The 18586-nt window shown below is 37.7% G+C and overlaps 1 protein-coding gene across 1 annotated transcript in view; it reads left to right on the plus strand.

Moving 5' to 3' along the window:
* The window catches only part of GTF2F2 (general transcription factor IIF subunit 2), a 151436-nt gene that overhangs the window by 102407 nt on the left and 30443 nt on the right, over positions 1–18586 (plus strand). The window contains exon 6 of the mRNA XM_027591217.1: positions 18149–18248. Coding sequence (XP_027447018.1) covers positions 18149–18248 — 100 coding nt within the window. The remainder of the gene's footprint in view (positions 1–18148; positions 18249–18586) is intronic.

Consider the following 18586-nt stretch of genomic DNA (forward strand, 5'->3'; position numbering starts at 1 on the left):
GACCTAACCATCTTTTTACCACTTATTTTTCACCTCTTCTTCTTCCCTCCTCTCCCTCATTATCCCCCTTCCGCCTTCCCTCCTCTTCTCCCTCCCCCACTTCCTCCCTCCCACATCCTCTCCATTCTTGGAATTTGCCACCTTCTTTTCTGCCCCTCAGACTGCCCCACTTTTTACAACAAACTCTAGCTAGACCTTCACCTCCCCAGAAAAGCCTTTCCCTACTCCTCCAGGCAATTGCCCTATCTTCCCCATGTGCTTTATTCTAGCTTTTACTGTACACTGTTATTTACCTCTCTGTATGTTTGTCTTCTCCGTTAATTAAGAGCAGGCGCTTGTAGGCTACAGAGTGACTTGCCTCTGACGGTCAGTTGAGAGATGATAGGGATGTGATATCACTTTGAAATAGAGGCTTTTGTTGGGGTTGGAAGGTGGCTGGTGAGAAGATAGTGTAAACATACATATTTAGCAGAAGTTGGAGATACTGTTTATTAATCCAGTGTGAGGAAGAATGAAGGAGGGGTGAGAGAGATTTATGTGTTAACATCAGAATGTTGAAGGTGAGAAGATGTTCGAGAGCAATTGGTGGAAAGGAACCTGGTCAAAAGGGCAAACATAGTGATGTATGGAATTTTTTTGGTCATCTCTTATTTTAGGAAAAGAACACCTAATTAGATAGGATTCTGAACTATACAAAGATAGGTGTGTGGGATACAGGCTACCCCTCCCCAAACAGACAGCTTTCAATTTGACAAGCAAGATAGATACATAAATGGGAGTAAAAAGTTTAATAATGGCAATGTGTGTGTGGTTGGGTACCTTGAGTATGGTAGGTAGAGGTAATTCCAGTAAGAATTTGTATGTCTTAACCAATGCTGATTGGTTAAGAGCAAGCCATTCAGGTAGGAAGTAAGAGAAGAGTCTGTTGTGGAATAGTGTGTTAGAAGATCCTAACAGGAATTTGGGAGGATAAATTGAGGTGCTTAGTAAGTAACACTAATGTTACTTAACACTAACGTACATACATACGTACCTAAACACTCTGATGTTTATGCTGATCAAAACAAGGACAAAAACAAGGATAGCATTTAATATTTAATAGAAGTCGGACAGTTTTGTATATTGCTAGTCTTTTTTCTTATAATGGTAGTTTTGCCAAAAAAAAAAACACAAAAAACAAAAAACAACTAACTGGAGCCAGTATTGCCAGGGTCCTTGTGCATCTTGAACTGCTGTAATTGTTCCATAACAATATGCTGTACACAACTAGCTACGTGTCTTGTAATTATAATACTTTACTTTGAACTAGGACTTTATTGTTGTGGCAGTGTGTCATCAAAATAACTGGCATCATTTATATAACAATTATGTAACATAACAATAACATAACTGACATTTTATAACAATATTAACATAATATTTATATAATTAATAACATTTAAGTAGATACTAAAACTTAAGCATAACTTTGGTTAGTTCCTATATGGTTTGTGTCAGTTACAAGTTCTTAGTGGCAGTGTAAATGTATGAGGAAAAGATAGCATTTGGGGTTTTTTTAGTTTCTAGCCTTTGATTTTATGAGGTTGGAGGAAGAGTATATGGAGTGTTAGATAAATTTAACTTCTTTGAGAGAAGTCTAATTCTAGCATTGATCTTTTGTCACTTTACCACAGAAGTTTATATCTAGCTTTCATTATCATTCTTGAATGTAAAGTTTGAATTCTTCAAAGTTGAAACATGTGCAGAATTCTTCTTTCAACCCCTCTATTCATCCTCTTGATGGAGAGAAAATGAGACCATATGGCTTGAAACCCCATTCACAGTGGAGAGTCTGAAGCAGTGGATCGATAGGGAGTCCTTCCTTCTCCCTTTGCTGTCCTAAAGGACAGTCTAAATGACTTACAGTCTCTGATATCAATATCAGTATCACAGCAGCTGGTCCAAAATGGAGCATTCTCCCTTGAGCCTTACCACTCCTGTAATCTTTCCCCCCCCGGCTTGATTTGGTTTTAATTAGCACCAGAATCTCTCTTCTTAATTTTTTGAAGGTTGCTAAAATAGCATATTGAAATACACCTTATCTTTTTTAAAAATTGTTTATTGTTATGTTAATCACCGTACATTACATCATTAGTTCTTGATATAGTGTTCCATGATTCATTGTTTGTGCATAACACCCAGGGCTCCACGCAGAACGTGCCCTCCTTAATACCCATCACCAGGCTAACCCATCTCCCCAACCCTCCTCCCCTCCAGAACCCTCAGCCCGTTTTTCAGAGTCCATCGTCTCTCATGGTTCCTCTCCCCCTCCGACTTACTCCCCTTCATTCTTCCCCTCCTGCTACCTTCATCTTTTTCTTTTTTCTTAACATATCTTGCATTATTTGTTTCAGAAGTACAGATCTGTGATTCAACAGTCTTGCACAATTCACAGCGCTCACCATAGCACATACCCTACCCAATGTCTGTCACCCAGCCACGCCATCCCTCCCACCCCCCACCACTCAGCAACACTCAGTTTGTTTCCTGAGATTAAGAATTCCTCATATCAGTGAGGTCATATGATACATGTCTTTCTCTGATTGACTTATTTCACTCGGCATAACACCCTCCAGTTCCATCCACGTCGTTGCAAATGGCAAGATCTCATTCCTTTTGATGGCTGCATAATATTCCATTGTGTAGCTATACCACCTCTTCTTTATCCATTCATCTGTTGATGGACATCTTGGCTCTTTCCACAGTTTGGCTATTGTGGACATTGCTGCTATAAACATTGGGGTGCACAGATCCCTACATGTGTATCTTTGTGGTAAATATCCAGTAGTGCAATTGCTGGATCGTATGGTAGCTCTAATTTCAACTTTTTGAGGAACCTCCATACTGTTTTCCAGAGTGGTTGCACCAGCTTGCATTCCCACCAACAGTGTAGGAGGGTTCCCCTTTCTCCACATCCCCGCCAACATCTGTCGTTTCCTGACTTGTTAATTTTAGCCATTCTGACGGGTGTGAGGTGGTATCTCATTGAGGTTTTGATTTGGATTTCCCTGATGCCGAGCGATGTTGAGCACTTTTTCATGTGTCTGTTGGCCATTTGGATGTCTTCTTTGGAAAAATGTCTGTTCATGTCTTCTGCCCATTTCTTGATCGGATGATTTGTTCTTTGGGTGTTGAGTTTGATAAGTTCTTTATAGATTTTGGATACTAGCCCTTTATCTGATAAGTCATTTGCAAATATTTTCTCCCATTCTGTCGGTTGTCTTTTGGTTTTGTGGACTGTTTCTTTTGCTGTGCAAAAGCTTTTTATCTTGATGAAATCCCAATAGTTCATTTTTGCCCTTGCTTCCCTTGCCTTTGGCGATGTTTCTAGGAAGAAGTTGCTGTGGCTGAGGTCGAAGAGGTTGCTGCCTGTGTTCTCCTTTAGGATTTTGATGGACTCCTGTCTCACGTTTAGGTCTTTCAAGCATTTGGAGTCTATTTTTGTGTGTGGTGTAAGGAAATGGTCCAGTTTCAGTCTTCTGCATGTGGCTGTCCAATTTTCCCAGCACCATTTGTTGAAGAGACTGTCTTTTTTCCATTGGACGTTCTTTCCTGCTTTGTCAAAGATGAGTTGACCATAGAGTTGAGGGTCCATTTCTGGGCTCTCGATTCTGTTCCATTGATCTATGTGTCTGTTTTTGTGCCAGTACCATACTGTCTTGATGATGACAGCTTTGTAATAGAGCTGGAAGTCCGGAATTGTGATGCCACCAGCTTTGCTTTTCTTTTTCAATATTCCTCTGGCTATTCGGGGTTTCTTCTGGTTCCATACAAATTTTAGGATTATTTGTTCCATTTCTTTGAAAAAGGTGGATGGTATTTTGATGGGGATTGCATTGAATGTGTAGATTGCTCTAGGTAGCATTGACATCTTCACAATGTTGGTTCTCCCAATCCATGAGCATGGAACGTTTTTCCATTTCTTTGTGTCTTCTTCAATTTCTTTCATGAGTATTTTATAGTTTTCTGAGTACAGATCCTTTGCCTCTTTGGTTAAATTTATTCCTAGGTATCTTATGGTTTTGGGTGCAGTTGTAAATGGGATCGACTCCTTGATTTGTGTCTCTTCTGTCTTGTTGGTGTATAGGAATGCCACTGATTTCTGTGCATTGATTTTATATCCTGCTACTTGACTGAATTCCTGTATGAGTTCTAGCAGTTTTGGGGTGGAGTCTTTTGGGTTTTCCACATACAGTATCATATCATCTGCAAAGAGTGAGAGTTTGACTTCCTTTGATTTCTTTTTGTTGTCTGATTGCTGTGGCTAGGACTTCTAATACTATGTTGAATAGGAGGGGAGAGAGTGGACATCCCTGCCGTGTTCCTGACCTTAGGGGAAAAGCTCTCAGCTTTTCCCCATTGAGAATGATATTTGCTGTAGGTTTTTCATAGATGGCTTTTATGATATTGAGGTATGTACCCTCCATCCCTATACTCTGAACAGTTTTGATCAAGAAAGGATGCTGTACTTTGTCAAATGCTTTTTCTGCATCTATTGAGAGGATCATATGATTCTTGTTCTTTCTTTTGTTAATGTATTGTATCACGTTGATTGATTTGTGGATGTTGGAAATACACCTTATCTTTTAAAAAAGTCTTTTTGAATCTCAGCACACGTTTGTGGCCACACCCTGTTAGATGGGAACATCCATTATTCCAGCATTTATACGTTTCATGGAGTCACTAATGAAGTAGCCATTTGCTATATTTGCTTAGTCACCATAGCAACAGGGTCTTGGTTGGTGTACCTCTGGGTAGCTTCCTACAGTTTGACATGATATGCTGCTAATAATTCTGATTTCTACTCAGAAGCAACTGGAATTTTGCAGAATGGAATTTTTAAATTTGCTGAATAGAAGTTGTTTGATCCCACTGGTATATTCTCTTAGCACCCATCACATAGTCATAGGATCATAGAAATTTTAATTTGGAAGAATGATTCATACTTGCAGTATTTATCACAGTGGCTGGCTAGAGAAACATTGCTTCTGTCACCATAAGCAGCTTATTTAATCCCTAGCCTGCATATTTTTAGGAGTCAAAGAAATTGATCAGAAGGTGAGCAGTTGGGACTGCTTGATAATCTTTGGTGCTTAGCTTTAAACTATTTTAAAGAATTCTGGTTATAAGCCTTCAATTTATAGTATAACAAATATGAAAATTGGAAAGTACTTCTTGTCACAGTCATTTTTCCAATCTTTTATTGTCTAATTTCTGTTAGGTCAGCCTCTTCGAACTACATTACCTCACTCATTTCCCCTTCTATACACTCACTTTAAGTTCCTTTACTCACTACTTAAAATAACAGTTACATAAATTTATTTTCATTTTTAAAATGTGTCTCCTTCAGATTTCATATACTGTGAACATGTACCTTACAGAAAATACATATTCTATAATATACTTTATTTGGAGAAGATAGGATAGCCTGTTCGTGGTAATAGAGTTCGCAGTTTTAAGAATCGGATCTAATCTTACAAGATATAAAGATTGTTGCTGTACCATCTGTTATTAAATATGTAAAGGCTCATTTAAACCACCAGGTTCATTTCACATCTAAATTGCTTTTATCAAACATACTCCATACTTTAACCCCTACCTTGTGTATGAATTAAACCCACAGACGCCTACTTCCCTTTAGTCATCTATATTCTCATTTTGATCTGTATAAAAATACAGCAAGCTCAAATCCTATTAATTTATTTCTTGGCTCTAAATATTGAACTGGGAGAAACATAATGTGGGTGTGTTTTTAGAATGTGTTCATCCAAATATATATGTATAGATACATACATACATACGTACCTATTTTTTCATCTGTTCCACAGTTGTTGAATGGATAGTGCTGAGAGACCAAAGTCATAGGGTCCGTTGCCATTTGAGTGTATTACCTTGGACTGTTCCATGGACACAGCTAGCTTTCAGCTAGCAATACTAGAGGGAACTGGGGGAAAGAGCTTGGTATCAAACCATTACCACAGCTGGAAAAAATAACATAGGAGTTTATGCTTTCTTACTGGTACTCATCCTCATCATAATCTTACTGGTGTTTGGCCTCATCAAAGATGTCTACCAAAGTGATGTTTACAAAGATAAATGACCCAGATTATCATATCAAAAGCTTAGCAAAATGAAGTGAATTTTGTTCATCACTTTCAAATATGCATCATGGCCAAGTAGCGTATCTAATAATTTGTACCATCCATGTGTGTTGATGCGGAAAACATTTTGATACATTTGTTTTGGGCCCTAATAGTAGTCATTCTGTGACTAACCAGCGCTCCATGAAGAATAGTCAGATATCCCTAACATCTTGTAGGAATTACAGGCTATAAAATCAATGACTAAAAGATGAAGCTGCTTTCAAGTAGAGCTAACAGTGCAAATAAAATAACACACAGTCTAAATCCGTAAAGCATCAGGACTATTTTCACCCTCATGTTGTTTAGAAACCCTTTCCCTATATGCCAAGTTTGTTGTCTTTGTACTTTGTACTACCAGCTGTTAAAAATCCTCAGTTTGAATTGAACCAGATAGTATTTTATATATTTAGAAAACCCAGATTAAAACATTTCTATAATGCCTTCTTCCCTCTACTAATAGCAAGAAAAAGAATTTATATTATATTCAAAATGATATATTCAGTTCTTAATAAATCTATCCATAGGCTTTATGTAAAAGAAAATTTGCTTGATGGCCAGGTAACTTTATGTCAGTGTTGTATAATACCCCACCAAACAATAGCAAATCAGAAACCTACTTATCAGTCAATGGATAAACAGTTTTGGGAGCTTCCAAAAAATTCGGGAGCTTCCAAAAAAGTAGTTGGAGTTGAATGCCTATTGAGAGGGCTGGCAACATGAACAGATAAAATTATGAAAATAGAAAATCTTAGTGTAATAATTACCCTCAGCACTTTCTCAAAATGGTGAACATATAAGCATTAGTGTTTCTGTTGTGAAACTGAGTTAATGTTATTACATTAATGGTAATTTCTAGCAATTTCTCTTCTAGTTTTGAAAGAATTTTATTCACAGAGGTAAAACCTGTGTGAGGCTTGAAGCTCTTAAAATCAAATTGCAGCCTTAAATTAAAGAATACATCTCAATCTTTAATGGAAAGAAAAAGCTTTTACATCCTATTGATTAAATATTTTTAAGTATTTTCGGGGCGCCTGGGTGGCTTAGTCATTAAGTGTCTGCCTTTAGCTCAGGTCGTGATCCCGGGGTCCTGGGATCGTGCCCCGCATCAGGCTCCCTGCTCAACAGGAAGCCTGCTTCTCCCTCTGCCTCTCCTTCTGCTTGTGTTCCCTCTCTCGCTGTCAAATAAATAAATAAATAAAATCTTTAAAAAATATATATTTTTAAGTGTTTTCAATCAAGATATGTATGATGTGATTCGAGAATATTGAAGGGCTTGGCAGTCCCAGTATATCACATTAAACTGCCACAGTGACTGCTTGGCCTGCAGTTCTCTCATCCAGTCAGTCCTCTGAGTCATACGTCATTGTGGGAGTCCATAGACTCTTGTACGTGGGGAATCCACAAGGAAGCAGAAGGCTGGAGCCTGTTACTTAGCTGGGTGGGAGAGTTTAAGCAGCACGAGCCTCTAGAATTAGTACTTAGGCAAAACTCAGTTTCTATTTATGAAAGTAATCTGGGAGAAGAAATGGATAGTGAAACCTGAGTTGCTTGAGTAAAATGGTGATGTCAAGAAGATTTCTAAGAGCTAAGTTAACCCACCGCATAGACAAAAGTTTATGAGGGTCAGTGTAGTTAAGTGTTGGGCAAAGAATCCTTTAGGATACAAAAATCTAAAGTAATCCTTAGAGATTACGGGGTGGAAAGGGGCCTAAGTGTTACTGTTTCATGTTCCTGAGGCTAATGCCTATTTGGTCATCAAGGTAAAATAATGTATATGAAATAATCCAGAGCTAGATAAAAAATCTAGAGAAAATCAGCTAAAAAGGTCAAGGAAGTAAAAACAGGGACACTAGCCAAAGTAAAATAGACACTGATGATAAAGGAAGGAGAGGAATAAAATCATTACTCCATGCAGTTGTACCCCTTGTGCAGTTTTTCTAAAGGTGGCCCTGTCCTCTGGGAAGAAAATTAGAAAACCTCCTTGAATCACATTTAATATGATGAGTAAGATGGGGAAAGATAATTTTTGAGACTGTTTAAAAATGGCTATGAGTTATCTGTGTAACTTAAAGAGATGTTCTGCTCAAATGTAGTTTTCTACTTAGGTACATGTTCTAGTCACTGCTGGGTGAAAGTCATATATGAGACATTTATTTGAGTGCCCTGAAGATTAAATCCAAAAATATTTGACTAATAATTCAGTGAATTTTTAAAATCAGATGTATAGTTACCCAAAACTGTAAGCTACCATATTTTTATGTCTTTTGGTGCTGCGGTTAAGTTATAATTAGTTAAAATTAGCACTTCTGTGAGCATTACATGTTTTACCTGATGCCAAATGGCATTTAGGAAGAAATTTTCTTATCCTTGAAAACATCAGAGGAGATCAGAGAAAGTACTTTTAATCTGATGTAGCCAAATATCCCTTATTAGAATAAAGGATAAACACAGATTCCATAAGTCTTGATTTTAAAATCCATTTGGTAAACCAGATAATTATTAAAAGTTGTTTTCAAATAACTCCCATACATTTCTGTTCAGTGTGGCTACTTGAGTAATAATAATTATAATAGCTACAGTGTACTGAATATACACTAAGGGACAGGGTTTTATAAAGATCATCTCCCTTATTTCTGTTCTTACAATCCTCGGTTTTTCCCATGAGGGTACCAAAGTGTTAAAGAGGTTGACTAACTTGTCTGAGGTCATACCTAGTGGTAGGACTGGAACTTAAGACCAGTCTGGTTTCAGACCCTGCCATATCATGCATGGTATGGTACATTCTTTCTAGACTAAACATTGTTCAAGGTCTTGCAGTATGGCATAGATTTGCTTTTAATCTCTGATTTTTTAAATGCAAAATATTGGCATGAATCTGAATACAAAAGATAGTTCTTCGTTGCTCTTTTATATATTGAATTATAAATATTAGTGGTCCTTTTGATAGATAAGCTTTCGCCCACACCCCTGGGAACTATACCAGGTTATTTAGGTTTTTTACTTTGACTGGAATTTGGAGAAGGGAAATAAAATGAAAACTTCTTAAAGAATGAAATTTAAGTATTTTTGTCATTCATCATCCATTGGAGTTTAGGATAATTTCATTTCTAGCATAGGAAGAATAGCTAGCTGGTGATGTATTGAGAAGTAATAAATGGTCCCTGATTAGGTAACCTTTTTTTCCTTTCATGTATTTCTACTTTATGCCTATACTAAAATAGTGACTAGAGTATCTGATTAACAGGAAAAGCATAAGCAGCAAGAAGTTTCTTCCAGTAAATGCCATCCCTTCTTTCTGCCTCCCCCTTCCCTTTCCCCATCACACACACACTTAAATTGGAATCCAAACTTTCCAAGGTGAAAAGAAATTTGCTTTAATGAGATGGTATAAAAAAGCATGCCTGACTTGGATTAAGGAAAAAAAAATATCATGGATAAGTTGCAGATGACCAAAATTGATAATTATTTGAACAAAACCTTCAGGCACTGCATACCTTAAGACATCCTGTTGTTTTCTAGACTCATAAGAACTTGTGTGTGCTGTCTTCCTGGCCCCCTTCCTCGCCCAGTGTGGGTGTCTGCTGTACTTGCATGCAATCAGAGCCCTAGTGACTTAGAAGTAATACCACTGCTTTGGGTAAAGGTATCCACTGAACGAACTTGCCTTCAAGTTCGAGATAATAAGTATTTACATAAGGAAAGAATATAAGAGAAAGGAGAAACTATGTAAGATGATGATGATGTTTTGGCAGGAGGCAAGATATTTATATTTTGGACTGTTGAGTGGGGATTTTGGATTGGTTAGTTAGCAAGGATAGATACTCTCTGAAATGCTGGTGACACACTCTTCCTGGAGAAGTGAAAATTTGTTAATAGATTGGCAGTCTTACAGTGTTTCAGTGAAAAATAGAAATTAGGCAGTAATTAAAAAAACAAGAACAAGACCCTTACAAAATGTCTTCATTACACTAAGTGTCATTTATTTTACCTTACTCAACACATATCCAAAACTTGTCAGTGGCTGTTGTTTCTATAAGAATCTAGGAGAAAACAGAGTCCAAGTGTTAGTCATTCACTTGCTGATTGTAGGCTCCTTCTGAATACCTTGCTAGCTAATGTAATCAACATATTTTGGGACATAGTATATTTTCTCAAATAGCTATAAATATTTTAAATTGGGATAGTATATATATGCTTACCAACTTGAGACATCTGGATTATTTCATTATATTTCAGATGTAATTATGATATAAGTGAAGAGCACTGGACAAGGAATCTTGAATTACCCCCTCTCCCCCTGCTTCTGACAGACTATATGATCATGGGCAAGTCACCATTATGATAGGACTTAATTAGCAATTTGAGTTCTATTCTCATGTAGAAGAATTCAGCTCAGTGTTAAGTCTTTCATCTAGTGGGAGCTCTTAGGTTGAATCATATGAAATTGTTAGTTTTATAAAAAGCCAAAAACTATCTAATTTCTGTATTGTTTAGGAGATATATTTTGATTATTAGTCCGATTACTGGCTGGAATGCACTCCCCAAAGAACAATCTAGGAGAGCCTATTAGCCAGTTCAGGGATTCTCCCTAGGATAGGAACATGGGATTGGAGTTGGAGGGAACTGCTGGTCCTTCAACAAAATTAGTCTTTTGTTGTGTGTGTGGGGGGGGTGGTTTAAAGATTTTATTTATTTATTTGACAGAGAGAGGGAACATAAGCAGGGGGAGTGGGAGAAGGAGAAGCAGGCTTCCCACTGAGCAGGGAGCCCGATGTGGGGCTCGATCCCAGGACCCTGGGGTCATGACCTGAGCCAAAGGCAGACGCTTAACGGCTGAGCCACCCAGGCGCCCCAAGACTAGAGTCTTGGTTATGCAAGTGGTTATTACACCTTCTGTCATGACTTTCCTACTTCTAGTAATAATTCTTAATTCTTTGCTGCTGCTTTGCTTAAAACAAAAAGCAAACAAAACCCCTGGGATCTAGAGGTCAGAGGGCTGCAAACTAGTGACCTGGTATAGCTGGTATATGTTTTTTGGTACTGAGGGGTTAATTTTGTTTGGGGGGTTGGGGTTTGCCTTTTATAAAAATTGAATTACTTGGCAGTGTTTAAATAAATGCTTTCACACCAAAATCTGACTGCATTTTCTTGAGTAATTAGAAGATCTGGTAATACTCTGCCTGTTTTCCTACGGACTAACAGTCAAGTAAGTGCTAAGGACTTATTGCCCACTCAGGATGGAGCATGTGCTTTATTTCCAGTTCACCACAGCCCCCATCTCTTACTGGTACTTCCTACTTTACTTGACAAGTTCCTGTAGATTTTTGGGTTTGTCATTCTCTGATTGAACTTCTGCGATGATAGAAGTGTTCTTTATCTGTTTTGTCCAATATGTTGGCATTAGCCACATGTGCCTATTGGGCACTTAAAATGTGGTTGATGTGCCTGAGGAGCTAAGTTTTAATTTAATTTAAATTAATTTAAATAACTGCATTTTGCGTGTGGCTACTATATTAGGCTGCGCAAGTAGATATGGAGAGTCTGTGTCCTACAGAGTGAAAATTAAACCTTAATATATTTTACATTCTTTTCTCTCAAATGCCAAATCTAGATGTTAGCGTATATTGCTGCAAATCTTATGATTTGATGGCCAGATTGCCATTCTCTGATTGAATGCAGCCTAAAACTTTTCTTCTCTCTTATTTTCTCGTTTACTCATCACAGTTATACTGCATGCCTATTCTAGGCCCTAGGGATATGAGCAAGGTTCCTATTTTCATGAAGCTTACAAATAATTAATAAATATTTGTAAGAGACACTTAAATTACTTAATTTCATATTTGCTATCTTTAATCCTTCCAATTGCCCTGCCAGATAAGGATATAATTCAATTACTAGTCAATTGCAAGATGTAAAATTTCTTCATTGCCACTCACATCCACATTCTAATAATGTGTGCTGCTGTTACAGTTCCTCCAAGAAGCTCTCCTGTCCTAGTCTCAGAACATTGAAACTTCCTGTAAGTGGACTGTGTTAAAACTAATTGTCACCAGACCCTTTCATATTAGTAAATCAGCTCCACGGGCACCTTGTTATTACCACACCTGGACTTTCTCCCAGCCTCTGTCTGCCTGCTTCCAAGCTGGGCTTTCTTCTGAAACTTCTCTTTTGTCACCTGACTTTGGGCCAACCGTACGTGCTCTCGCTCATAGGCAGTTCCCTTGCTCCGCTGCTGTTCCTGCTTCTCCTTGCCTTGAGACCTTTCTTTCTCTCACCCTGCAAAATGTCAGCCTCCTTCTCCCCCCCTGGAGGCACTGTTTACTCTTTCACTGCTTTACTTTTCCCTTTAAAAATGAAATAAAAATCTTAAGAAAATACACATTCTTTTGTGAAACCTATCACTTTTAAGAGTAGCATAAATTGCAATCAAATGCAGCTGTAACACAAATGACTCCTACATTGGCAGTTGCTGGTGGAAACATTTGTTGTTCAGTGTTTTTTTGTATTGTTTAATTCTATAGTTGATAACCAGATTAGTCAAGGCAGTGTTACTTAGGGTTTTCTGCTTAAGCAAATAGCCTGCATGTATAAAATCAGGGATTAATGTGGGATTTCTTAATATGGGTTTTGCCCTTTTCCTTTGTGATCTCATTGTCTAATAGTGGTATCATTTGTTCATTTGCTTAACAAATATTTATTGAATTATTTTTACATGGGATGCACTGTACTTACCAAGGAGGTGAATGGAGGATCTATTGACTAAAATTTGTAGACTTCTCTTCTGCAATCTGCCAATATCTTTAGAGCAAGAGAATTTGACTTTTTCCCATTTTGTTAGATTTTACCAGTGTTCATCCTTTAAAGTATTTTGGAGATGCTTATGCTACTATTCTTTTATTTTTTTACGTGGATTTTGTATTTTTGAAATATCCTAAATAATTTAAAAATCAAATTCCCAGTATAGTACGTAAATCTTAATAAAGTATAATGAAGAAGATCTTTAAGTGATTTTGATAGGAGTGATTATGGACCATGATTGTAGCCTAATGACTCATGACATTAAGTTAATAGGAATCTTTTTTTCAGTGTTGAAAAGGGAAATGTGCCCTTCTGTATGTATGTATGTAATTGGGCTAGGTGTAGGCAGATTGATTAGTGTTAAGGAGAATTACTTATTTTGAACTAAACGCGTAAGTTTTTTTTTAATTTTTATATCAATGAGATTTTAATTTGAGGTTTGATTCGGCTATATGGCCTTTTAGGAGACTGTATAGAAGAGACCGTATGCTGTTAAGGACTTTATAGATTAACTGCTTGAAACGTGAGGTAAAAGGGTGGGGGGAAGATCTGAGTTCCAGTTCCCTTTTTGCTTACTATAAGGAAAAAGTGGGATTGAGATAAGGAAAAAGTGAGATTGAGATAATATAGGTAAAACTTTTAACACAGTTTCCAGCACATAATAAGTGCTCTTTAAATGTCTGTATAAATTTGTTATTGTTTTGTTAGTATTTCAGCTCTTAGGTCACATAGCCTTTGAGCTTTTTCTTTCATGGGAAGAAATAAGAGATAAAATTGGCTCTTTAGATAATAATTCCAGAAAGACTAGTAATTTCTGAGATGGAAGTATAGTCTAAATTGTCCTGAAGTGATGATAGTAATTAGCACTAAGTATTTTTTTTAAAGATTTTATTTATTTGTTTGTCAGAGAAAGAGCACAAGCAGGGGGAGTGGGAGAGGGAGAAACAGGCTCCCCACTGAGCCTGGAGCTGACGTGGGACTCTACCCCAGGACCCTAGGATCATGACCTGAGCTGAAGGCAGACACTTAACCGACTGAGCCACCCAGGCGTCCCATAAGTATTTTTTTTTAATGGTTTATAAAACAAAGGTAAAACACCTTTTTTTTTTTAGGTGTTTTTTAGGTGTTTGGCTGCACCTAAATAATCACAGTATATGATTTTTGTGTTGCAGTTTCTTGAAAATAACACCATATTTAAAATTTTTTCTGAAAAAGTTAAGACCCATTTTTTTTAAATGGTCAGGACAGTGAAACTTTTAGATTGCTCTCAGTCCAGCCTACAACCTCTATATGTACTTTGCTGTTCAGCTTTACAAACCAAATATTTCAAAATTTTATTATTTTGCATGAACCCAGATAAACCTTATTTTGACTTTGAAGGCATGTTGAGGTCAGTGATGTTTAATTAATAATAAGTACATTGTTCAGTGGTGAAATGGAGTTGCAAATTGTTCTGACACTTCATGAGATAATGTTAAATGAATTTATTTGTATTAAGTAAAGATCCCTGCTAACCTATTTTAAACTCTTCAAAGTTTATTAAAGTATTTTAAGATTTAGTTCTTTTGGGGCGCTTGGGTGGCTCAGATGGTTAAGTCTGCCTTCAGCTCAGGTCATGATTCCAGGGTCCTGGGATCGAGCCCCGCTTAAGGCTCTCTGCTCAGCGGGGGCCTGCTTCTTCTCTGCCTCTGCCCCTCCCTCTGCTTGTGCGCTCTCTGTCAAATAAATAAAATCTTAAAAAAAAAAAAAAAAGATTTAGTTCTTTAAAAATGTCATAATTTTCAGCCCCAAGATTAACCTTTTGAGTTTTGAATCATAAGGTATCCTCTTTTAGTTAAAACAAAACTCTTGAAGTTGATGTTTTAAATCCATAATACGAAGGTTACATTTTTATATGAGCTCTTTATTTTTAAAAAGCTAATTCAGTGTTTTCCTTTCTAAATTTATAAAGATGAGCTACTTTGAGGATAAAAATGGCATGACACTATGGATGACAGCATTGGCTTTTAGAGCTGTTGCACTAGAATTGAAAGGAAATGAAAGTATGCCACCTGAACCTGAATCAGGATGCAGTGCCTGCAGATGAATTCAAGTGTAAGAGTATGACAAGAATAAGTTACCACTTATAAAAACGCACTTACCGAAATAAACGGAAACCCCAAGGAATTTTCAAATTGTGAAGTAATAGGAACAATCATTTAATGTGGAAGGAAGGAGCTAGTACATGCCTCCCTCCTTGAATGTCTCATATGATCAATTTATGGAGTGTGATGATTGAAACAGGGAAGATAATTTAGTGGAAGCATAACAGATAGATTACCATTTAGAAGGCCAAATCCCTGAGAACTGATTCCGGTAGGGGATAGGGCTAAGATTAGAACACAAAGAGGTGTTCAGAAACAGGCTTCCACTTGGTTTTTTTTTTTTCCCTCAGGGAGTTGTACATGCTTAGTTCTAACCCTTTGTAAACATTCCTACACCTGTCTTCACTCACTTTTTTCTTTCTTAGTCACCTTGAGATGTCTTTTCAGCTTGGAGGAGTCATTTCCACCTGATCTTTTTGCCCCACCTGTCAAAAGCATGGGCAGTCCTGCTCCAGCTTACCCTGAAGTGGACACACACCAGGGTTAATGTTTACTTCATAGCAGTATGCCTTCGGTTGTCATAATACCAACCCCCTGCTCCTTTTTAGTTCTGCAGTTTATTAGTTACAGATAAGCATTTGTTTAATGTTTGTCTTCCACTAAAGCAAGTCTTTTCTTTATTGCTGCATTCCTAACCTCTGACCCGGTGCCTGGCAGAGATAGGCACCCAGTAAACATTTGTTGGATGATTGCCAGCAAGAGGCTTCTGCTAAAATCTGGTCATGGCACAGCTGCGGTCTGAAGCAGATGTGGGAGAATGGTGGATAAAGCTGGAGAGATAAGCAGGGACTAGATCCCAGAGGGATATGAATTCATGAAGGAGCTTGTGCTTCATCCAAGAACAGTTAAGAGACCACTGAAGGAGTAAAAGTCCAAGTCCATCTTTGGGTGGACATCTCTAAGATGTCCCCAAGACCTCTTGCTAGTACTTTCTTTGTGGTTCACAGAAAGTATATTTGGCTCATGAAAAGCAAAGTAACATGGTCTGTATGATTTATAATTACATATACAGTAAGCTTCTAAAAACATTTCCAGAGTACTTATAATCATTTTATGTGTTGAAATGTTATGGATTTATAAATAATTAGAAGAATCTAAATATGTGGGCACCTGGGTGGCTCAGTTGGTTAAGCGACTGCCTTCGGCTCAGGTCATGATCCTGGAGTCCCGGGATCGAGTCCCGCATCGGACTTCCTGCTCAGCAGGGGGTCTGCTTCTCCGTCTGACCCTCTTCCCTCTCGTGCTTTCTATCTCTCATTCTCTCTCTCTCTCAAATAAATAAATAAAATCTAAAAAAAAAAAAAAAAGAATAAATATGTTTCAACACAGGAATGACTATACTGAATTTGGGGATCACAGTAAAACCAAAACCTGTAGTATTTATAACTTTTACATTTAAAAAAGCGTTTGCTATATATCTAAATTCTTCTGAGTATTTTGGTGTTACATACCTGAAAATAGGCAGGAGCAAATAGATAATTAGCTTCATGCAAGGAATAAAATAATAATGTTATAAAAACAGGTACTTTTTGGGGTGCCTGGGTGACTCAATCAGTTAAGTGTCTGCTTTCAGTTCAGGTCATGATCCCCAGGGTCCTAGGACCGAACTCCCCCTTCAGGCTCCCTGCTGAGCAGGGAGTCTGCTTCTCCCTCTCCCAATGACCTTTCCCCCCTGCTCCTGCCCTCACAGGAGCTTTCTCTCTTTGTCTCAAATGAATAAATTTTAAAAAATTTAAAAAGGTATTTTTTATACTGCAAGTTGGGCTTTTTAAAGGAATTTTAAATGAAAATTATTTTTAGTTCCTGTTCTATTGAACAAGAGAATTTAAAGTAATATGTTTATGGCTTTTCCCTGGAGGTGGTATTTTGAGTTATATTTTAATTTATTTTTTTAAAGATTTTATTTATTTATTTGACAGAGAGAGAGACAGCAAGAGAGGGAACACAAGCAGGGGGGAGTGGGAGAGGGAGAAGCAGGCTTCCCGCCGAGCAGGGAGCCCCATGCGGGGCTCGATCCCAGGACCCTGGCATCATGACCTGAGCCGAAGGCAGACGCTTAACTGACTGAGCCACCCAAGCGCCCCGAGTTATATTTTAATTTAGATGGAGGTCTGCAATAGTTCCATACCAATGCTGTCCAATAGAAGTTTATTTGATGATGGAAATGTTCTGTATCTGTGCTGTCCAATAAAGAAACCATTAGACCTGAGTGTCAGCATCTCTTATCAAGCGAATGGAATTTTAAATTAATAACTTGATTAGGGGGCGCCTGGGTGGCTCAGTTGGTTAAGCGACTGCCTTCGGCTCAGGTCGTGATCCTGGAGTCCCGGGATCGAGTCCCACATCAGGCTTCCTGCTCAGCAGGGAGTCTGCTTCTCCCTCTGACCCTCTTCCCTCTCGTGCTCTCTATCTCTCATTCTCTCTCTCTCAAATAAATAAAAATCTTTAAAAAAAAAACTTGATTAGGTTTATACCATATAATTTAAGATAATTCATTTTTACATGCAGATTTTTTTCCAGAAATTTAAGGCTGATTAGCTTCGTTGGTTTTAGTAATTAAGACTTGACTGTACAGGCTAGGATTACAAACAAGTCATAGAATTATAATGAGATAGTTTATATGTTTAGCTTATGCTATGGTTTCTGCATTATAGTCATATACATTCAGTGTGTTTTTGAAGTATTAAAGTTGGTAGAGCTTTTGAGCTTTTTATATGTTAAGTATTGAGTAAGAAGAATTGTAGGAATAACTCTTCAGGTTTCACTCTGATAAATAAGTTTATTCATAATGCCTTCTGTTTGGGCGCCTGGGTGGCTCAGTTGGTTGGGCGACTGCCTTCGGCTCAGGTCATGGTCCCAGAGTCCTGGGATTGAGTCCCACATCCGGCTCCCCCTTCTCTGTGGGGAGCCTGCTTCTCCCTCTGCCTCTGCCTGCCACTCCCCCTGCTTGTGCTCACTCTGTCTCTCTCTCTCTCTCTCTCTCTGTCAAATAAAAATAAATAAATAATGCCTTCTGTTTTTCAGATTACAAATAGAAGAATCTTCCAAACCTGTAAGGTTATCACAACAACTGGACAAAGTTGTGACAACCAATTATAAACCTGTTGCTAATCATCAGTACAATGTAAGTCTTCATGTCTTTTTTCACTCTGTTATATCTTTATTCTTTTCTGTATCATAGACTCTTAGGTTTTAAAAGGACCTTAGCCACACACCTGCTATTAAGTGCTTGAGTTATCTAGACTAAGTAAGGAATCTGATGATTTACGAAGTGTGGAGAAGAGTTCACTTTGTATCCTAAGTTAAACAATGAGAAGAAGGCAACCACTGTTCAAACTACTCTTGATAAATTTTTCAAAGAAATAACACACTTCATTTTTCGGTGTTTTTAATGTTTTAAATTATGATGTCCTTAATAAATTCTAGTTTTAATATTTTTTTCATTTTTCCATACCTTTATAG

This window comes from Zalophus californianus, chromosome 3 (genome assembly GCF_009762305.2).
Source record: "Zalophus californianus isolate mZalCal1 chromosome 3, mZalCal1.pri.v2, whole genome shotgun sequence".
In the NCBI taxonomy this organism is placed as follows: domain Eukaryota; kingdom Metazoa; phylum Chordata; class Mammalia; order Carnivora; family Otariidae; genus Zalophus; species Zalophus californianus.